We start from the raw sequence: 19,148 nt of genomic DNA, 5'->3' as shown, positions 1-19,148 counted from the left end.
TTTAGCATTATTCCTCGACTCTGTGCAGACGCCATCAACCAGCCAAGCCAGCAGAGGTCATAATTTGCTCAGTTATGAGGTCCCTATCCGGCTTGTCCTACCCTATGAACAACAGCCAATACGATGTATTCGAAATCCCAGCTCTGGTGTGCTAGCGTGTTTTACCTTGTGTAGGTACAATGAAGGAATAAAGCGGTCGGAATATTAAAGCTCTTCCTGACAGCATTAGTGTCATTATATAAGACAATAATCAGAGTTTTATCTTCATACTGGAGCATGAGGCAAAACATCCACATCATTTCTGTTTGAAATAAGATTGTAATAAGAAATCATTGTAAGTAAATGACTCTCTGTTATGTGGGATACACGCAGACGCAATAGGCAAATGTCTGACAGGTGGGAAAGCCGGAAGGTTTCCTCATCGATGCTGAATATATGGTCTCTGCTGGGTGGTCAATACATAGGTACATAGGTGCAACCCTATTCAGCCAGGGTAGGGGTCTGCAGTAGTGGAGGAGAGATATAATAAGGGTAACCGGATATGACTAAATTGGGAGAAAAGGGAAAAATGCATAAATAGAATTAAGAAAAGGTCAATGACTATTCCGGTTTGAAGCAAACAAGATCTGTGGTAAGGGCTACATACAGTGTATCACAAAAGTGAGTACACCCCTCACATTTCTGCAAATATTTTATTATATCTTTTCATGGGACAACACTATAGAAATAAAACTTGGATATAACTTAGAGTAGTCAGTGTACAACTTGTATAGCAGTGTAGATTTACTGTCTTCTGAAAATAACTCAACACACAGCCATTAATGTCTAAATGGCTGGCAACATAAGTGAGTACACCCCACAGTGAACATGTCCAAATTGTGCCCAAAGTGTCAATATTTTGTGTGACCACCATTATTATCCAGCACTGCCTTAACCCTCCTGGGCATGGAATTCACCAGAGCTACACAGGTTGCTACTGGAATCCTCTTCCACTCCTCCATGATGACATCACGGAGCTGGTGGATGTTAGACACCTTGAACTCCTCCACCTTCCACTTGAGGATGCGCCACAGGTGCTCAATTGGGTTTAGTCCATCACCTTTACCTTCAGCTTCCTCAGCAAGGCAGTTGTCATCTTGGAGGTTGTGTTTGGGGTCGTTATCCTGTTGGAAAACTGCCATGAGGCCCAGTTTTCGAAGGGAGGGGATCATGCTCTGTTTCAGAATGTCACAGTACATGTTGGAATTCATGTTTCCCTCAATGAACTGCAGCTCCCCAGTGCCAGCAACACTCATGCAGCCCAAGACCATGATGCTACCACCACCATGCTTGACTGTAGGCAAGATACAGTTGTCTTGGTACTTCTCACCAGGGCGCCGCCACACATGCTGGACACCATCTGAGCCAAACAAGTTTATCTTGGTCTCGTCAGACCACAGGGCATTCCAGTAATCCATGTTCTTGGACTGCTTGTTTTCAGCAAACTGTTTGCGGGCTTTCTTGTGCGTCAGCTTCCTTCTGGGATGACGACCATGCAGACCGAGTTGATGCAGTGTGCGGCGTATGGTCTGAGCACTGACAGGCTGACCTCCCACGTCTTCAACCTCTGCAGCAATGCTGGCAGCACTCATGTGTCTATTTTTTAAAGCCAACCTCTGGATATGACGCCGAACACGTGGACTCAACTTCTTTGGTCGACCCTGGCGAAGCCTGTTCCGAGTGGAACCTGTCCTGGAAAACCGCTGTATGACCTTGGCCACCATGCTGTAGCTCAGTTTCAGGGTGTTAGCCATCTTCTTATAGCCCAGGCCATCTTTGTGGAGAGCAACAGTTCTATTTCTCACATCCTCAGAGAGTTCTTTGCCATGAGGTGCCATGTTGAATATCCAGTGGCCAGTATGAGAGAATTGTACCCAAAACACCAAATTTAACAGCCCTGCTCCCCATTTACACCTGGGACCTTGACACATGACACCAGGGAGGGTCTCACTTATGTTGCCAGCTATTTAGACATTAACGGCTGTGTGTTGAGTTATTTTCAGAAGACAGTAAATCTACACTGCTATACAAGCTGTACACTGACTACTCTAAGTTATATCCAAGTTTCATGTCTATAGTGTTGTCCCATGAAAAGATATAATGAAATATTTGCAGAAATGTGAGGGGTGTACTCACTTTTGTGATACACTGTATATGATTGTTAAATCAGGTAATATAAATGTGTAGGTGGGGAAGGGGGAAGGTTGAGGGGGTTCATGTATTGGCCTTAATTTAAAAAAAATTAGCCAGCTGCACATTCTGCCCATAAAATGACCATTTGGATCCCAGCTGATCCCATCTTCCCATCACTATTTCAACACTGGCATGTTAAGATAACATCAATCAGCCAATGAGAAGTGAATACAGCCTGTGGTACGAGTGCATAAAAACATTCTACATGGTGTCAAAACGTCAGACATGTGGTGAAGCTAAATCTGATTTATGTTCCGACTCAGCAGATCAGAGTAAATCTCACCCTGGATTAGCTTCACACCCCAAACGCTCAGCTTTATTATTGATTAATAAAGTTATTGTGGTGTGATGAGTGTGTGTGTGCTGGGAAGTGAAAAATAAGCGCACACCACATTTTGGTTGGCAAAAACACACAAGTAAAAAAAAACCTTCTATGGTTTTGCATGACAGATTTTAATGTGAAAAAAAAGTGGTTCACTACGACATGCAAATCTGCACTGGATTCAACTGCAGTGGAAATGCTTTGGAAAAGGCCCAGTTTTAGCCAGTTAGCCACAAATATGTGTTTGTTTAATCAATGTTGGTGGTAAAAAAACATTTAAATGAATAGAAGAGTCATCACGAATAAGGGGCGAAACAATGCAATGGACTGGCGCCCTGTGTAAGGTATTCCTGCCCTGCGTCTTAAAAGCAAAAAGCTAACCTGTCTTTAAAATGTAGCCATTGGCACAGCGGGATATTTCGCTAGCACACCACACCCCAGTTCGAATCTCGGCGTTACCACCGGTCGGCTGGGCACCATCTAGCGGGCACATTTGCCAGTGCCTGCAGCAGACATAAATTTGCCACAGAGTCTGCTGGGTGGGAAAATGTCGGACTAAGTGGGTGGGGTCTTCAAATGCTGTGTAAGGATCCTGGTTAGCAGACCGATGTGCCTGTGCAGAAGTGGATGAGCCTCATGGGCAAATCCACCAAAATCTCGACCAAAAAAAAAGGGGTTGAAGACCCCCGTGCACACATCTGAAGGGGCATGTAGCAGGCAAATACACCCTCCTCGAATGCAATCAAGATCCCCAGCAGCGGGATATTCCACTAGCACACCAGCGCCAAGATTCTGAACTCATCGGTTCGAAACTCGGCATTGCCACCGGTCGGCTGGGCGCCATCTAACGGGTATAATTGGCAGTGCCTGCAGCAGACACATCTCTGCTAGGGCAGGATGACCGAACTATGTGGGTGGGGTCTTCAAACGCTGTGTAAGGACCCTGATTAGCAGATAGAGAGGCGCCTGTGCAGAATGCAGGGGTGAAAAAGGGTTCCGCCAAGGGCTGCACACGGGTCGGAGGAGGCGTGAGCAGCAATGTACCCAGCTTGACTGCAATTAGGGATCCCCCAGCAGCGGAAGACAAATTCACTACGCTGAATTGGGAGAAAATAGGAGAAAATGCTACTACCTTGCTACTTGAACGAGAAGAGCATCACCACAGCTAGTTGCACCACGACTCTCTAAAAAATCCGATTACTGACTGACTTGTAAACACAAGTTTCCCATCATTAGAATGTTGAAATGAATGTTAGCTTGATACATCGTTTATGTTTTAATTTCTAGCAGTAATTTATCACTGTGCATATGAACCTCAGGTTAGTTGTTAGACAGCGAGGCCTGGTTGCATGTGAACAGCACCTCTATTCTGATTCAGCCCCAAGCAAAAAAAAAAAAAAAACCACTTTTAGCTCAAGACAACACAATAAAAGCAGCAGATCCTGAATCTGCCAGTTCCAAGAAATACCAACAACTAGGAGCTTGACTTCCAGGAACAGGAACCGCATGCTGCCAAAAGCCAGCCTGATTCACTCTGAAAACATGTAGAAAACCCACAGCGAAAAATTTACGGCCCTCGGGCCGCTGGTGTGTCCAGGGGAGCAGGAGGGACTGTAATGGATTAAACAGCGCGCACATGAATCTACAGACCAACCCACGTTTCAGAAAAAGATCCGTCAACTGCGTCACGCCTCTGACCAGTACGGGCCTGAAACCAGCGAGGACTCTGCTGAGAAAATATTGTTTCGTAATGATTGGTAAGCCAAGGCCTGGTTTTAAATTTAAAATGAGATTTGTCTTGTTTTGGAATTCAGCAGGCCAAGCTCATTTCTCGTCCCATTGTGTGAATGTTTCACAATAAGGGGGCAGAAATAGGTTATAAAACATTTATGCTAACATATCAAACAAAAGAAGAAAGCACATAATACAATGTTGCAAGTTCAGAGTAGGGTTAGGGTCGGGTATTTTACTTTAATCTGGGCGTGTGAGTGGTGTTGAGGTCTGGCATTGGCATTGCCGAGCTCAAATCTCAGCAGACCTTGCCGGGCATCCACACAAACACAGTTGGCGGTGATTGAGGGAGGGAAGATGGGACATGGTCTTTTCCCACTTTTACTGTGATAGGCAATGTGTGTGTTGGGGAGGGGAGTGGGTCACATGGAGCCTAGCATGGTTCTCTTCATGCAGTATGGCTGTGTGGGAACCCAACACTGGCAGGTGACAAGAAGCGGCCACATGTGGCGATCCAGCTCTCTGATTAGATCGAGGGATGTGCAAGTAGCAGTGGATTACCAAACGGGAATTGGAAATGACTAAATTGAAAGATAAAAGGTGGAAATGCAAGAAAAACAATTATTTTAACCTAGCATGTTACATGTAAACAGTCTAAAACAGGGGTGTCAAACTCATTTTCACCGAGGGCCACATCAGCATTATGGTGGCACTCAAAGGGCCGATTGTAACGTATCCTGCTGTGATTGCAGTCACATTGCTATTTTTCTTGGAGGCTGAATTCTGCATTTATATTGTTCTACTTTACCACAGACACGGCCTCATAACACAAGAGACGCACCGGTTTCTTTTCCTGAAGCACAAACTTGTTTTCACTTTCATTAAATTTCCTCCTTATGCTTAATTTTCTTAATTATCTTTTTGTACATTTTAGGATCATGTGTAAATATGTGTAACATCATCTACTGGCGGGATGTGTCACTTTGCAGGTCACAAAATCAGCCTGCATTTTGAAAGATGCAGTTTATTTAGGATTTTACAGTGTATTTTTAAGACAATCATTCTGCCCTCACTAATAGTTTATCCCCCTTTCTCAGCTAGACAGACAGACAGACAGACAGACAGACAGACAGCTTCCTTCAGAATACAGTCGATTTATTTGCTTCCCAGCTGTGTGCATCAAAATGAAGTAAAAATACAAACAATAAAAACAATAAAGAACTTAATACAGTAAAAGCACACAGCTGTAGTCAAGTGTTACATCTGGTACAATATGAGATTTAACCAAACGTAAAATAACGAGTAAAAATTGTGTGTAAAGATACTAATTGCTATAGTAACGTAACAACAGTATTTAATTACGGTAAATTTGTAACTAAAACGCTGTGATATACTCACTAAACATTTACTAACAACTGAGAATATAAACGCCACTACTTACAGACGATGCTTGGGTATTATATTGCAATATAATTATTTGTATTTATTTATTATTGTTTACATTACTGACTACGCTACCCCGCGTTCTTTTGCCGTAAAAGTCACATGGCTTCTTAGCGAAGGTTAAAGTTAGTTGCCATGACTACGATGTCACGTTGTCTCTTAAAGGCGCAGGAGCGTCTCTGTAACGACTCGAACCATCACAACAATCATACAGTCGTTTAAGCTCTCGCGGGCCGGATCAAATGACGCGGCGGGCCGGATCTGGCCCGCGGGCCTTGAGTTTGACACCCCTGGTCTAAAACATCAATACCACTGTTTCATTTATCAAAAGACCAATAAATTGATACAAACAGGTCGCTCGATTGGCTGAAAGTCCAGTCTAGTGCTATCAGCCTGGTCGAGCACCCAACACACATGTATATGAGGAGGGGAAAAGTCAGAAGGTTTAAAGATAAAGATAAAAGTATCTATCTATCTGTCTGTCTGTCTGTCTATCTATCTGTCTGTCTATTTCTCTTTTTATCTATCTATCTATCTATCTATCTATCTATCTATCATCTGTCTGTCTGTCTGTCTGTCTGTCTGTCTGTCTGTCTATCTATCTATCTATCTAATCTATCTATCTATCTATCTAGCTCTGTCTATCTAATCTATCTATCTATCTATGTCTATTTGTCTATCTATCTATCTATCTATCTATCTCTGTCTGTCTGTCTGTCTGTCTGTCTGTCTGTCTGTCTGTCTATCTATCTATCTATCTATCTATCTATCTACGGGGCCTGTGGTAGCCTAGTGGGTAGGGCTTTGGGCTATCAACCGGAAGATTGGCGGTTCAAATCCAGGCTCTGCTATGTAGCCACTGCTGGGTCCTTGAGCAAGGCCCTTAACCCTGTCTGCCCTGTTTGACCCTGCACTCTGACCCCAGCTTCCAACATCAGCTGGGATATGCGAAGAAAGAATTTCATTGTACTGTACACCTGTATATGTATATATGACAAATAAAGGATATATTTCTGTCTGTCTGTCTGTCTGTCTGTCTGTTTATCTTTTCATCTATCTATCTATCTATCTATCTATCTATCTATCTATCTATCTATCTATCTATCTATCTATCTCACTGCTGCTGTGTGATCAAGTCACTGACACAGGTAGTGGAGAAACACATAAGCTATTGTGTGACTCTGTACGTGGTACGGCTCTCTGTAAGGCTCCATCTCTAACTGGTGTTCACAGGTGTTAGTCTGAGGCTCTTCTTATCCGTGTGGGAAAGGTATTGTAGGGTATGTAGGGTAAGGTATCTGACCTTACAAACATGCTTCTGAAATTATACAAACAGGCCGCTCGGTTGGCTGAGCTTTCCACCACTGCTGAAAGTCCAGTCTTCCCAGTTCAAGTCTCAGAAGTGCTGGGCTGGGCACGCAACACACACAACATGTATGAGGGAAGGTTAGATAATTCATTTTCTTCGGGATCAATAAAGTATCTATCTGTCTGTCTGTCTGTCTATCTATCTAGATCACTGCTTCTGTGTGGTCAAGTCACTGACACAAGTAGTGAAAAAACACATAAGCTATATGGCTGGTGTTCACAGGTGCTAGTCTGAAGCACTCCTCATCCATACAAACCCTACAAACAGCTTCTGACTATGGGCATAATTTACCACAGATGCAGTCCAAAATCTATGCATTTATATCTGCCCCCACGTTCAGAATAAGGCAAACAGGTGACAACTCCATATAAACTCCACTATGCCATAATTTTGGAATGGGATGTCCAACAAGCTAAGGGTCAGGTGACCACATACTTTTGACCACATTGGGCACTTGGCACTAGATGAATCCGTCTCCGGTCAGGTTTAATAATGTGTGTGTGGAAAACACTGCAGACTCGGGACAGTTTTTGTGGAATTTGGTTTGCATTCCCGGCCAAGCTGAATGGACCTAAACCTTGGACCTTGGACCTAAACCAGAGTCCCACCGTCCCCCTCCTCCCGAAAATCCTCGTACCCTCAGTTCCCAGTTTCTCCCACTGCTGTGAAATGCAGGGTCTAAGTCCTTCCTAGGCAGTAATTGTGAAGCGGCGGGCATTTCATTTAAAAGCATCCGCGTCTCTTTCTCCTGGAACGACATACCAGAGGGACCGTGGTAGAGCAGCAGCGGTTAAATAAAGAGCCGGCGGCGTAGCCAGCTCTCCACAGGGTGACGCCGCTGATGGATATTTCCCACTGGCTCCGAACCGCCGCACGTGGACGCACACAATGGCGCAGAGAGGCCTTCAAAACAAGCCAGTTAAGCTTTTGTTTAGATACTCTTACGTCAGGTTACGCCGTGTGAATCAGATGCGGTCAGCCTAAAGGAATGCACATCCACACCACGGCCGTTTATTTTCTCCCCGGCTTTATTCAGACCCGGCTACTAAATCTACAAGCTGCGACAAGTACCATCAAAATACCAACAACCAGCACTTTCATACCCTGACGCCTTTCAGTCAGGGAGAGGATTTAATCTTTATCGGTGTTAACACTTTGGTGCACTGGTTTGTGCATCGGCAAATTTCTCCCCGCTTGCATTGTCCCTATTTAAATATACTTACTTGCCCTGTGTTGCATCTTTACAGCTCCCAGCGGCAAACTTTACAGGGAGCCTAATGCTAAGTTCACACTACATGACTTTTAAAGTGTTCAGACCGCTGTACAGTTCACACTTCACAACTTCATCGCTTGTAATCGGGAGTCTTTTAAGTCGTTGTGGTTTTCACACTACACGATTGTTTGTTTGATTCTTAACGCATGTCAGCTTCTATGGCTATCATAATGGCTGAATAATTGTTTTTTAAAAGGTCAAAGACGAGGAGGCACAGTGGGATATTCCGCTAGCACACCAGCGCCGAGATTCTGAACTCCTCGGTTCGAAACTCATCGTTGCCACCGGTCGGCTGGGCGCCATCTAGCGGGCATAACGGTTCTGCTAGGGCAGGATGACCGGACTATGTTGGTGGGGTCTTTAAACGCTGTGTAAGGACCCTGATTAGCAGATAGAGAGGCGCCTGTGCATAATGCATAGGTGAAAAAGGGTTCCGCTAAGGGCTGAACACAGGTCGGAGGAGGCGTGAGCAGAAATATACTCACCCCTACTGCAATCAGGGATCCCCCAGCAGCAAGACAAAATTGACTATGGTAGATTGGAGAAAATGGGAGAAAATGCATAAATAAAATAGAAAAAAAGGTCAAAGTGGGGGTCTATTTGTTTCTTTATAGGTAAGGCCCTACCTAATTCATGGCCGTGAAAATCATGCCACGAACTGTGAAATTTGAGGGAGGAAAGGTCATTTAGGTCTGTTAGGGCCCCTGAGAGTGTCCAGGTACTGGCACAAATGTTGGGGGAGGTGGGTCACATGGAGCTTAGTGTGGCTCTCCATACATGACACGTTATGTGTGGGAACCAAACACTGGCAGTTAATAAAAAGCAGACACAGATTATCCTAAAAATATAATAAGAATAATAATCATGCCTGAGAACTCATGTGTCAGTGGGGCTGCCGGCCTAGTCACACACTCAAAGATGGAAGGTTGAATAAGGTTCCTCCTCAATCCTGTCTGCAACAGCAACACAGTGCATAGTGTGAATCTCCATATTTGATACAGCTCTCTTTAAGAATCTACTGCTGGCTGGTGTAAAGAAATGACCTGCAACTGTACAGGGGTTAGCAGGGGGTAGCTCTTCGCGATCCAGCATAGAGGTGGTGCAAGCAGCAGACATTTAACTTGATGCCATTCACAACCAAGTGTGTAAGCTAAAAACACTCAATCTGCTCAGCTCACCCATCTCAACCAATCCTGATCTTCCTAAACCTTCTGTAAATCGAGTGTCAGATCCCCATTAACCCTGTTCAGAAAGAAGCATTTACACAAGATGAATGATGAAAAAATATATTTTACCTTATATTTGGGCTGATGCATGAAATAATCCGGACATTCAGCTACAGCCATGTCATCAATGTCTCACCTGCAGATCAGATCAGAGAAAATAAACAGAAATATTATAAGTTACACCCAAAAGAAATCTCACAGCTGATTTAAAGTTTGTACCAAGTCAGTTCAATAATGAGCAGTAATCAACATGTGAATTAACACCAGACATCCTAGTACAGGTTACTCATGGGGACACGACTGGCTCACCGCTGCTGAGAGTTTGATTTTCCAGGTTTAAGTCTCAGCAGTGCCATCAGCCTGGCCTGGTGCTCAACAAACAACTGATTGTGAGTGAAAAAGGGTGGTTAGTTTCTCGATTATCTGCAACAACGCCCTCTCCATATGTGGGTTTATACCTCAGAACAGGGTTCTAACTTGGAGTCAGAACACCCAAAACATAGTCAAAACATAGTCCCTGTAGGTTTACAAAATTTGGAGAACACCGTCAATGAGGGACACCTGAGGATGACAGACCAGACAGTATTATTTTGGATTCTTATTCACCATGGTGCTAAAATAAAGCACAGAAAAGAAATCCCAGTGCAGCCCGGTTACAAATAGACTGGTAAAAATGGATCCATGATCCAAGCTGTTCAGTGCGCAATATGTATAATGATGAGAGTATTCACCCATTTAGATTTACTTAATAGTGGCAGTGATAGCTCAGTGGTTAAGGTACTGGACTAGTAAACAGAGGGTTGCCGGTTCAAGCCCCGCCACCACCAAGTTGCCACCGTTGGGTCCCTGAGCAAGGCCCTTAACCCTCAATTGCTCATCGTGTTCTGCTCATTGTGTAAGTCACTTTGGATAAAAGCGTCTGCTAAATGCTGAAAATGTAAATATGCACTAAATGTGGACAACCATATTAAGAATTGTTCACAGCTTGGTCAAGGGCCCAATAGCAGTAACCTGGCAGTGGTGGGGCTTGAACCAGTGACCTTCTGATTACTAGTCCAGTACCTTAACTGTTAGGCTAGAACTGCTCTCTATATAATATATAAAATAATAATATAATAATAATTTAATAAATTTGTCTGTGAACGCCTAATGTCTGGTCAAGGTACTGGCACAAGTGGTGGAAGAATCCTGAGAGAGAAGTGTGGTTCTTTCTAACCCTACGTTCAGACTGACAGCGATTTTTCGCCTATTGTTGCTCAACGCTTATCACCCTGTTATCACCAATGTCATCATTGCATTGTGGGTATCTGGTTGCCATGGTTTAATTTTTTACACGACCCTGGCAACACAAACAATGCATCTTACTATCTTTATACAAGATGTAACATAAGGCCTCCACAAGGGGGCGTTCACAGACAAATTTATTAAATTATTATTATATTATTATTTTATATATTATATAGAGAGCAGTTCTAGCCTAACAGTTAAGGTACTGGACTAGTAATCAGAAGGTCACTGGTTCAAGCCCCACCACTGCCAGGTTACTGCTATTGGGCCCTTGACCAAGACCCTTAACCCTCAATTGTTCAGATTCTATACTGTCACAGTACTGTAAGTCACTTTGGATAAAAATGTCTGCTAAATGCTGAAAATGTAAATAAATGTAAAGTATTATTTCCCACTGCGTCCCATTTTTTCCGGCCCGCGGGCCACCTAAGGGTTGTGACCCAGTTTTTAGTTTTTTTTTATCCCTGGTTTAACTGACATCAAGCAAAAAAAGCAATTGCCATTTTTTTTTTTTAAATGGGTCGCAGTAGGGCCGCTCATGTGACCCAGCTTTAAAATACGCTAGCACACCAGAGCTGGGATTTTGAATACATCATATCGAATCTCAGCTCTGCCATCCGGCTGGGCTGGGCGGACAGAGCTGAGTTTCGAACCGACGAGTTGGAAATGTCAGCTCTGGTGTGCTAGCGTGTTTTACTGTTGCGCCACCTGAGCGGCCACGCTGAGGAGTTCTGTAAAAATCCACTGCGGTCGGAAGGTGCGTGCCAACCTGTGAACGTGCAAACGGCAGAACTGTAACTGTAAAAGGGTACTGGGTACATCCAAATTGTAACAATGGAAAAAGGGTGTGAAGGGGGATCTGTCTTTCCAGCAGAACCAGCTTTCTCAATAACACTTCTGCATCCTCTCAATGATGAAGATTCAGGTTTAGGCTGAAGTGTTGAGTGATTTGTTGCACTGACACCCCTGAGGGACAGGAGCAGTTCTTATAGCGCTGTATAAGAATATAGGATTTATTGTTCCCGCTGTGCACTGTGGATATAAGTGACGTGATTTATGGTGTAGTGAAAGTGTGCAGCAACAGGAGCACAGCAGGTTCGCCGGCAGCTCTGGAGCTTTAGTTTATACAACCCACTTTCAGTCCCGTTCTGTACTTCACACCGAGAGCCACGCCAGACGCCGCTGGTTTTTGAGGAAAGTCAGCAAAAGTTTTATTAGATCCTGTTTAAAACTTTCGAAGATACTAGATAATGTTTTTAAACTTGTAATCTTTTAGAATGGAGTTGTTTTACAGATAGATGAATAATTAAAGTGGGAAAAAACAACACAGAGTCGTAAGTAAGTTTGTGCGCCACCATGACCCGCCAGAACGTTTGATCCCATTTCGACAAGACTTTATGACTGTACTGGAAATAGGAACGCCATTCATTCAAAAGATCATCCCATGTCTGCTGCTTTGATAGAGAATGTGAAAGCCAAGGCATATTACAGTGGTAGCCTGGTGGGTAGAGCTCTGTGCTATCAACTGAAATGTTGAGAGTTCAACTCCCAGCTCTGCTCTCCCAGCAGCACTGTTGGGCCCTTGGGGCGCCGTACAATGGCTGACCCTGCGCTCTGCGCTCCCCTACTGGGGAGAAGATTAATTTACCCTGTGTGGTGGAGATGTTTTGTTTTGGGTTTTTTTTGCCCTGATCGTCTCTATTACTCCGAGTCTGGTGGCTACTGGAGCAGTGCTGGTGATAGGCTGTGATTTAATTCGCAAAAATTAAGCATAACACAGAGAAAAAGGCGAGAACAAAGCAAGCTTCCAGGCAAGACAAAGCATATCACTCATTTAAACAGAGAGACGTGCGCCGGCTAGTGGACAATTACTGAACTACAGGTCTTACGCTTCTTGCTGGAATTTTAAACAATCTGACCCAACATTCGGTTTTCCACATTTTGTCTGTTAAATCCAAAATCTGTTAAATGGAGGTCTGTTAAATCGAGGTTCCTCTGTATTGACATAATTTTCTTGGTTATCAAACTATTTTGTGTTGCGCTGTGGGTGTGGGCACAGTCATTGTGAAAGAGATCACTCCTATTAAGATAGAATGTTTAATCATATTGATCAGGTGAGCAGTCAGATTAAGTCTGTGATGATTAACTGGTGGCGGTGCGGTGAGTAGCACTGTCGCCTCACAGCAAGAAGGGTGTGGGTTCAATTCCACTGACGGGCAGCCAGGGTCCTTTCTGTTCGGAGTTTGCATGCTCTCCCTGTGTCTGTGTGGACTAGTAATCAGAAGGAGGCAGGGTAAAGCCTCACTACTGCCAGGTTGCCACTGTTGGGCCCCTGGGCAAGGCCCTTAACACTCAATTGCTTAAACTGTATTTAGTCAAAATTGTAAGTCGCTTTGGATAAAAGCGTCCGCTAAATGCAAAAAATGTGAATGAAATCCCCAATTACTTTTTCCACAGCATTGTTTATATGCAAAACAAATTCCTCCATGGAACGATATTCCAAGACCCTTAACAAGCTCCTGATGTTTTACAAATCCTTAAAATGCCCTTTTATTCCCCTCCAATCGGGACACAGACTCATCTTCAGAGGAGTGGGAAAATCCACAGATGACCGGGAGGGGCCCGGGAGGGTGCGTCTGTGAGGGGCTCACAGACGCACTGAACTTCCCACAGGCTACAACATCTGGGTTAAAGGGCTCGAAGAACGTGGAGGCAGCAGTAAAAATAGGGCCACAACATGGGCGAGGCGGCACGCCGTGCCAGCATGATGACATGTTTCTGTTGGCTCCTCCAAAGCAAAAGTGCAGCTAACTTCTAAATAGTGCCTGCTGAGGTCTCTGGCCGTCCCATACCAGCTATGCTGCATTCAAGAGGTCATAAATTCTTTCTTCCAAATCGGGCCGGACTTAAAAATATTTGTGTTATTCATAGCCGCGGCTGTCCGAAATCAAAACAGCTACCCAGGAGGTGCGCATGCCACAAGTACCATACATACCAGCGCTATGAAAGGTTTGGATATTTTGCATAAGCAGATTTAACCAGACATGCACGGTCCAACCCAGCAGCAAAAAGCCAGTACTCCCAGTCACTCTCTGGTAGGGCTGGGCGATTTTCACGATTAATTCGGTTAATTCGCATGAACGTTTTCACCCGATGTTAGAATGTGACAATCGCGATTGTTTACATACTTTATATTTTAATTAAAATACCAACATGTCACGAAGCAGAAACTGACCAGACGCCCGCGGAATATAAATCAGGGAAAGTTTTCGCGTCTGGGAAACTGCTGCAGTGAATTCTGCGATACGGAGTCGGATCTTTTGTCTCGGTTCCTTTTAAAGAGCCGTATGTACGTAACGACTCCCAAATGCGCGAATCGGTTCCTTTATTTTGGCTTAAAGGGCCGTTCAATAGAATCGAATCATTCTACGACACATAATAGTGGTTAATACAGTTTGAAAGTTTTATGGGACTAAAATGACACATTACACATCCTTAAATGTTTAAAATGTTGTATCCACCCCCCAAATCACAAGAGGACAAAATCAAAGCTGAGCTGAGTGATCACTTGATGCCCCCCCCAATGTAGATACTGATACAGACTCACTCAGTGGTGGAAACAGCACAGTACAGGCTTTCTTTTAAGAAACCTGTAAAGAACTTTTTGTAGTTTTTTTCCTAATGTAAGGAGGTTCTGCTGAACATTATTTAAAATAAAAGTTGTTTGTGAGCTATTCTTAGATACAGATAGATAAGGATATAGATAATTTTGATCTATTTTGTTTTAATTATTGTTAATTATTGTGATATCGTTATTGTTATAAAGTTTGACTCCCTTAAAAGGATAATTATAAGTGGTGCTGTTACTATTTTTGCACTTCTGCAGCCTTTAATTCCGATGCAAAAAAATAAATTTGAGTTTTATTTTAATTGCATTATACAAGAACAAAAAAAAGATTTTTTTTTTTTTTGCAAAATCGCCCAGCCCTAGTCTCTGGTATAAAATAGTTACATGAACAAAACATATCACAAAAATAAAGCTTAAGTTATCCAACACCCGTATCACCACTGTAAAAAAAATAACTGCACCTGAATTTAATAACTGGCTGCATCTAACTAAGCTCAGTTTGGTCCATCATAGAGTAGTGGAGAATGATTTATTTATTAGTATTATTAATATTAGTATTCAGGGATGTAACGATGCACCACGATACAGTTAATAACTGATTCAAAAATTCCACGATTCAAATCGATCTGACAATTAAAATAAATGGGAAAAAAAATAAAAATCTGGAAAAAATCGTATCGTGAATCACATTGTGGGTAGAGTGTATCGTTACATCCCTATTAGTATTTTAACGTCACTTTGGTTACATTCAGGACAGGACAGGTAGTTACTGGTTACACAAGATCATATCTCCAATTCACCTCACTTCCATGTCTTTGGACTATGGGAGGAAACCGGAGCTCCCAGAGGAAACCCATGTAAAACTCCACACAGAAAGGACATGCACAGCACCACCTGGGAATCAAACCCAGGACCTTCTTGCTGTGGGGCAACAGTGCTACCCACTGAGCCACCGTGCCACCCAACAGTAGAGAATACAATAAAACTAAAGCAACACTAGGCCTGGGTCGCCTCTCCAAACTTAAAAGGCAACTCAACCCTAATGCCCATTTTCCTCTGCACGGTACCCTATAATATGGTACGTTTTTCCACTGTTAATAATAATAATACATCACATTTATATAGCGCTTTTCAACAACCCAAAGACACTTACAAAGAACACTTAGTAATACAAGGAACAAATAAATGACAACAAACAGGAAAACAATGATAAAAAAGTCAAAGTGACAACATATAAAAGAGACTTACAGAGTACAATTGGTAATACAGGGAACAAGTAAACAATGATAAACAGGAAGCGTGGAGCAAGTCTGGAAAATGCTCGATCACCAAAGTTATGGAGGTTAGAGGAGGGAACGGTAAGCAGACCAGCTGTGGATGAACGAAGAGCGCGCACAGGCTTGTAGATGTGGACATGGTCAGAGAGATAGGACGGAGCAAGATTATTGAGAGCTTTGTATGTGAGGAGAAGGATCTTAAACTGAATACGATATTTTATGGGAAGCCAGTGGAGGTTTTGGAGAACAGGTGTGATATGGTGATGGGACCGAGTGTAAGTGAGGAGGCGGGCAGCTGAATTCTGGACCATCTGAAGTTTATGAATCTGAGAAGAGCTGATGCCTGCAAGAAGAGAGTTACAATAAGCTAAACTGCTAGAAATGAAAGCATGGATTAGTGCTTCAGCAGCAGTCTGGGAAAGACATGGGCGGATTTTAGCTATGTTGCGTAGGTGAAAAAAAGAGGTTTTAACACTGTTAAGTGTTATGTGACCCGCACTGTACTTGAGCTATATTTGGTTACCCTTCTTCACCTGGGATTATGGGTGGTGCGAGAAATAGTGCAGATCGTTGATTGGTTAAACAGAATTGGAACTGAAGTGAGACAATACAGACATCATGTTTAAATCCCCACTGCAGCAATTGTATTAAAAAGGTGTAAAAAAGGTGTAAAAAATATGCAGGGTTCCAGAAAATTAACCTCCACAATAACTGCAACTGTTAATGCTGCTATTGTTCAGAGTTACAGTCACATATACGCTCTCAGTGTATGTCTAGAATGCGGTCACATCCTCACCTCCAGCGACTCCTCCTACATGCACATTATGTACAGCACAGACAATTCTAGACTTGGATGTGTACTGTAATGTTCCAGAAGGTGCTGTGCAGTGGAAAAGGGGCCTAATTACTACTCTTACTGGGTAGCAGAAGTCAGAAAGATTTTCCAGTTAAGTGGCAAAAACTCTTGGGCTCTGAAAAACAAAAAACAAAATAAAATAAGGTAATAAAGGTAACACCATCCCTACTGTAAAATATGGCAACAGGTACATAATGCACAGCCCTGTAAAACCTGGCAAAATCTGCTATCTATTGATGTGCAAAACTGTCTGATGAGTACTGGCTGTAATAGCTGCCCACAAATGGGATGGAAACTTATGAACTGTTGGTATTTTAGCTTTAAACTGAAAATTTATTTTTTTCGTGAATAAATCAGACAAATCAGATACAAATCCCTAAGTTTTCTAAACTGTGTGTGACGGGAAGGATGGGGAGGGGTATTTTTGAAGCGCATTCTTTAACATGCATGGTACAGGGAGGAGAGCAGCTGAGTGCCACACTCATTTGTAGGTGAAAGTGCACTTTGTGGGAGTGAATGAGAGAGCGCGAGACAAAGAGAGAGAGAGAGAGAGAGAGAGAGAGAGAGAGAGAGAGAGAGAGAGAGGGTAGAGTAGAGAGAAAGATGTGCCTTAGCCAGACGATGGGCCTATACACTGACAAGACATTAAAACCACCTCCTTGTTTCTACACTCACTGTCCATTTTATCAGCTCCACTTACCATATAGAAGCACTTTGTAGTTCTACAATTACTGACTGTAGTCAATCTGTTTCTCTACAAATGGACTGCAGTCAGTAATTGTAGAACTACAAAGTGCTCCTATATGGTGGACTGATAAAATGGACAGTGAGTGTAGAAACAAGGAGGTGGTTTTAATGTTATGACTGATCAGTGTAGCTGCATGGAACAGTGGTCTTTTTGGCATGGGTGGAAAGAAACTCTGAACTGTCGCCTTATGCCAAGAATAAATTTGTCCAGATGTTCAGATGTAATCCAAGACATGAAAAAGTATGTCATGAATATGAAGCATCTGGAAACCTGCACAAATGGCAGTGCCTGTGGCAGACAAAATGGCTTGCTAGTCTGCTGGGTGGGAAAAGACTAGACTAAAAAAGTGGGAGGTGTCCGCCTTGGGCAAAAGTGGAGGAACGCGGAGATCAGTGCATAACTCTCCATGCGCGAGACTGGCACCAATTCACCAAAGTATGGTAAAATAAAAGGGGGTCAATGGACTAATCGTGTGTCAGGCAAATACACCCTTCTCAGACATGATAGAGGTCCCCAGCAGCAGAAGCCTAAGTGGCTACACTAAATTAAGAGAAAATCCATTAATAAAATAAAAAGTCTTTCACTAAGAGTTCCAAAGAGGTCGCAAAGCAGGTACATCAGTCACAAAACAGAGAATTTCAGGTAGTTTTACAAGACTAGGTGCACCTTATGGTGCAGACACTTTTTTATGATCGTGTCCCCATATTTCAGGATGATGATGCTGCTACAATCTGGCTCATTAACCCGACTTAAGGTTCCTGTATAGTCTGGTGATTTTCTGGCCACCTTCAGATCTGATCTAGCATCGTCATCTTTATCTAGGAGCAGTTTCACAGAAATTCTCCCCTCATCACTTAGAACAGGTTACAGCGAGTTTGGTTCATCAGGCAGGGGTCAGGAAGAGTACATCGTGCCTCACCGGGAGGACGCCCCGCAATGAACAGCTCCTGAGCACGTAGACGACGAGGACTGAGCAGCACTAAAAGCTTCCTGCATTTCTAAATTTAATTGAAGTGCTTAAGCAGATCCCTTCCTGGAAAGACCTGTAACTCTATTCTTATAGCTCTGCAAAATGCTCAAATATACCTACTGTAAAGGCAGACGTTAAAAAAAATGTCCTAAAAAGGGGCATACGCACAATATATGGTCAAAAGGATGTGGATACCCCTCCTAATTACTAAAAAGGTGTATAAAATCAACTTTGTGTTTTCAAATATGTGGCAATAGGTTGGAAAAGACTCCTCCCAGTTCCACAAAGTGAAGACCATAACGAGGTCTGACGAGCTTGCTGAGGAGAACCTCCAGCGGCCTGCACAGAGCCCTTACCTCAACTCAGTTAAACACTTTTGGGATGAACTGGAACATCGATTATGAGTCAGGCATTCTCGTCCAACATCAGTGCCAATCCGAAATCCTGTGGAATGTATCCTTAAAAGAGTGGAGGGGGGCATGGTTTGGAAATGAAATGTTCGAGAAGCTCATGATCAGGTGTCCAGATACTTTTGACCATTCAGTGTAATATACTGGATCAGGATTTGGATTGACAATGCTCGGTTAAACTTGGCAAGTGGAACCAGGCCGGTTCTGTATTCGGTATTGAGATCAATTTATTACATGTACAAAAAGTATGTGAACATGGGGCCTTGAACTTGTTGGAAATCAAACCCGGCACCTCTCGGGAAATGTGTAATCAATTGTACTTAGCAGTTGCGTATGAAGTTGTGTATTTATTTATGAGAGAACATCTGGATTTGTG

At 43.1% G+C, this 19,148-nt stretch overlaps 1 protein-coding gene across 4 annotated transcripts in view; it reads right to left on the bottom strand.

The window, feature by feature from the left end:
• Positions 1-19,148, bottom strand: part of grb10b (growth factor receptor-bound protein 10b) — a 102,140-nt gene that overhangs the window by 66,830 nt on the left and 16,162 nt on the right. For all 4 annotated transcript variants that reach the window (XM_062992649.1, XM_062992653.1, XM_062992652.1 and 1 more), the window contains exon 2: positions 9,666-9,732. In XM_062992649.1, the coding sequence (XP_062848719.1) occupies positions 9,666-9,716 (51 nt within the window). In that variant the 5' untranslated portion in view covers positions 9,717-9,732. The remainder of the gene's footprint in view (positions 1-9,665; positions 9,733-19,148) is intronic.

The sequence above is a fragment of the Trichomycterus rosablanca genome, chromosome 3, assembly GCF_030014385.1.
Source record: "Trichomycterus rosablanca isolate fTriRos1 chromosome 3, fTriRos1.hap1, whole genome shotgun sequence".
NCBI lineage: Eukaryota > Metazoa > Chordata > Actinopteri > Siluriformes > Trichomycteridae > Trichomycterus > Trichomycterus rosablanca.
This window is presented reverse-complemented; position numbering and strand designations above follow the sequence as displayed.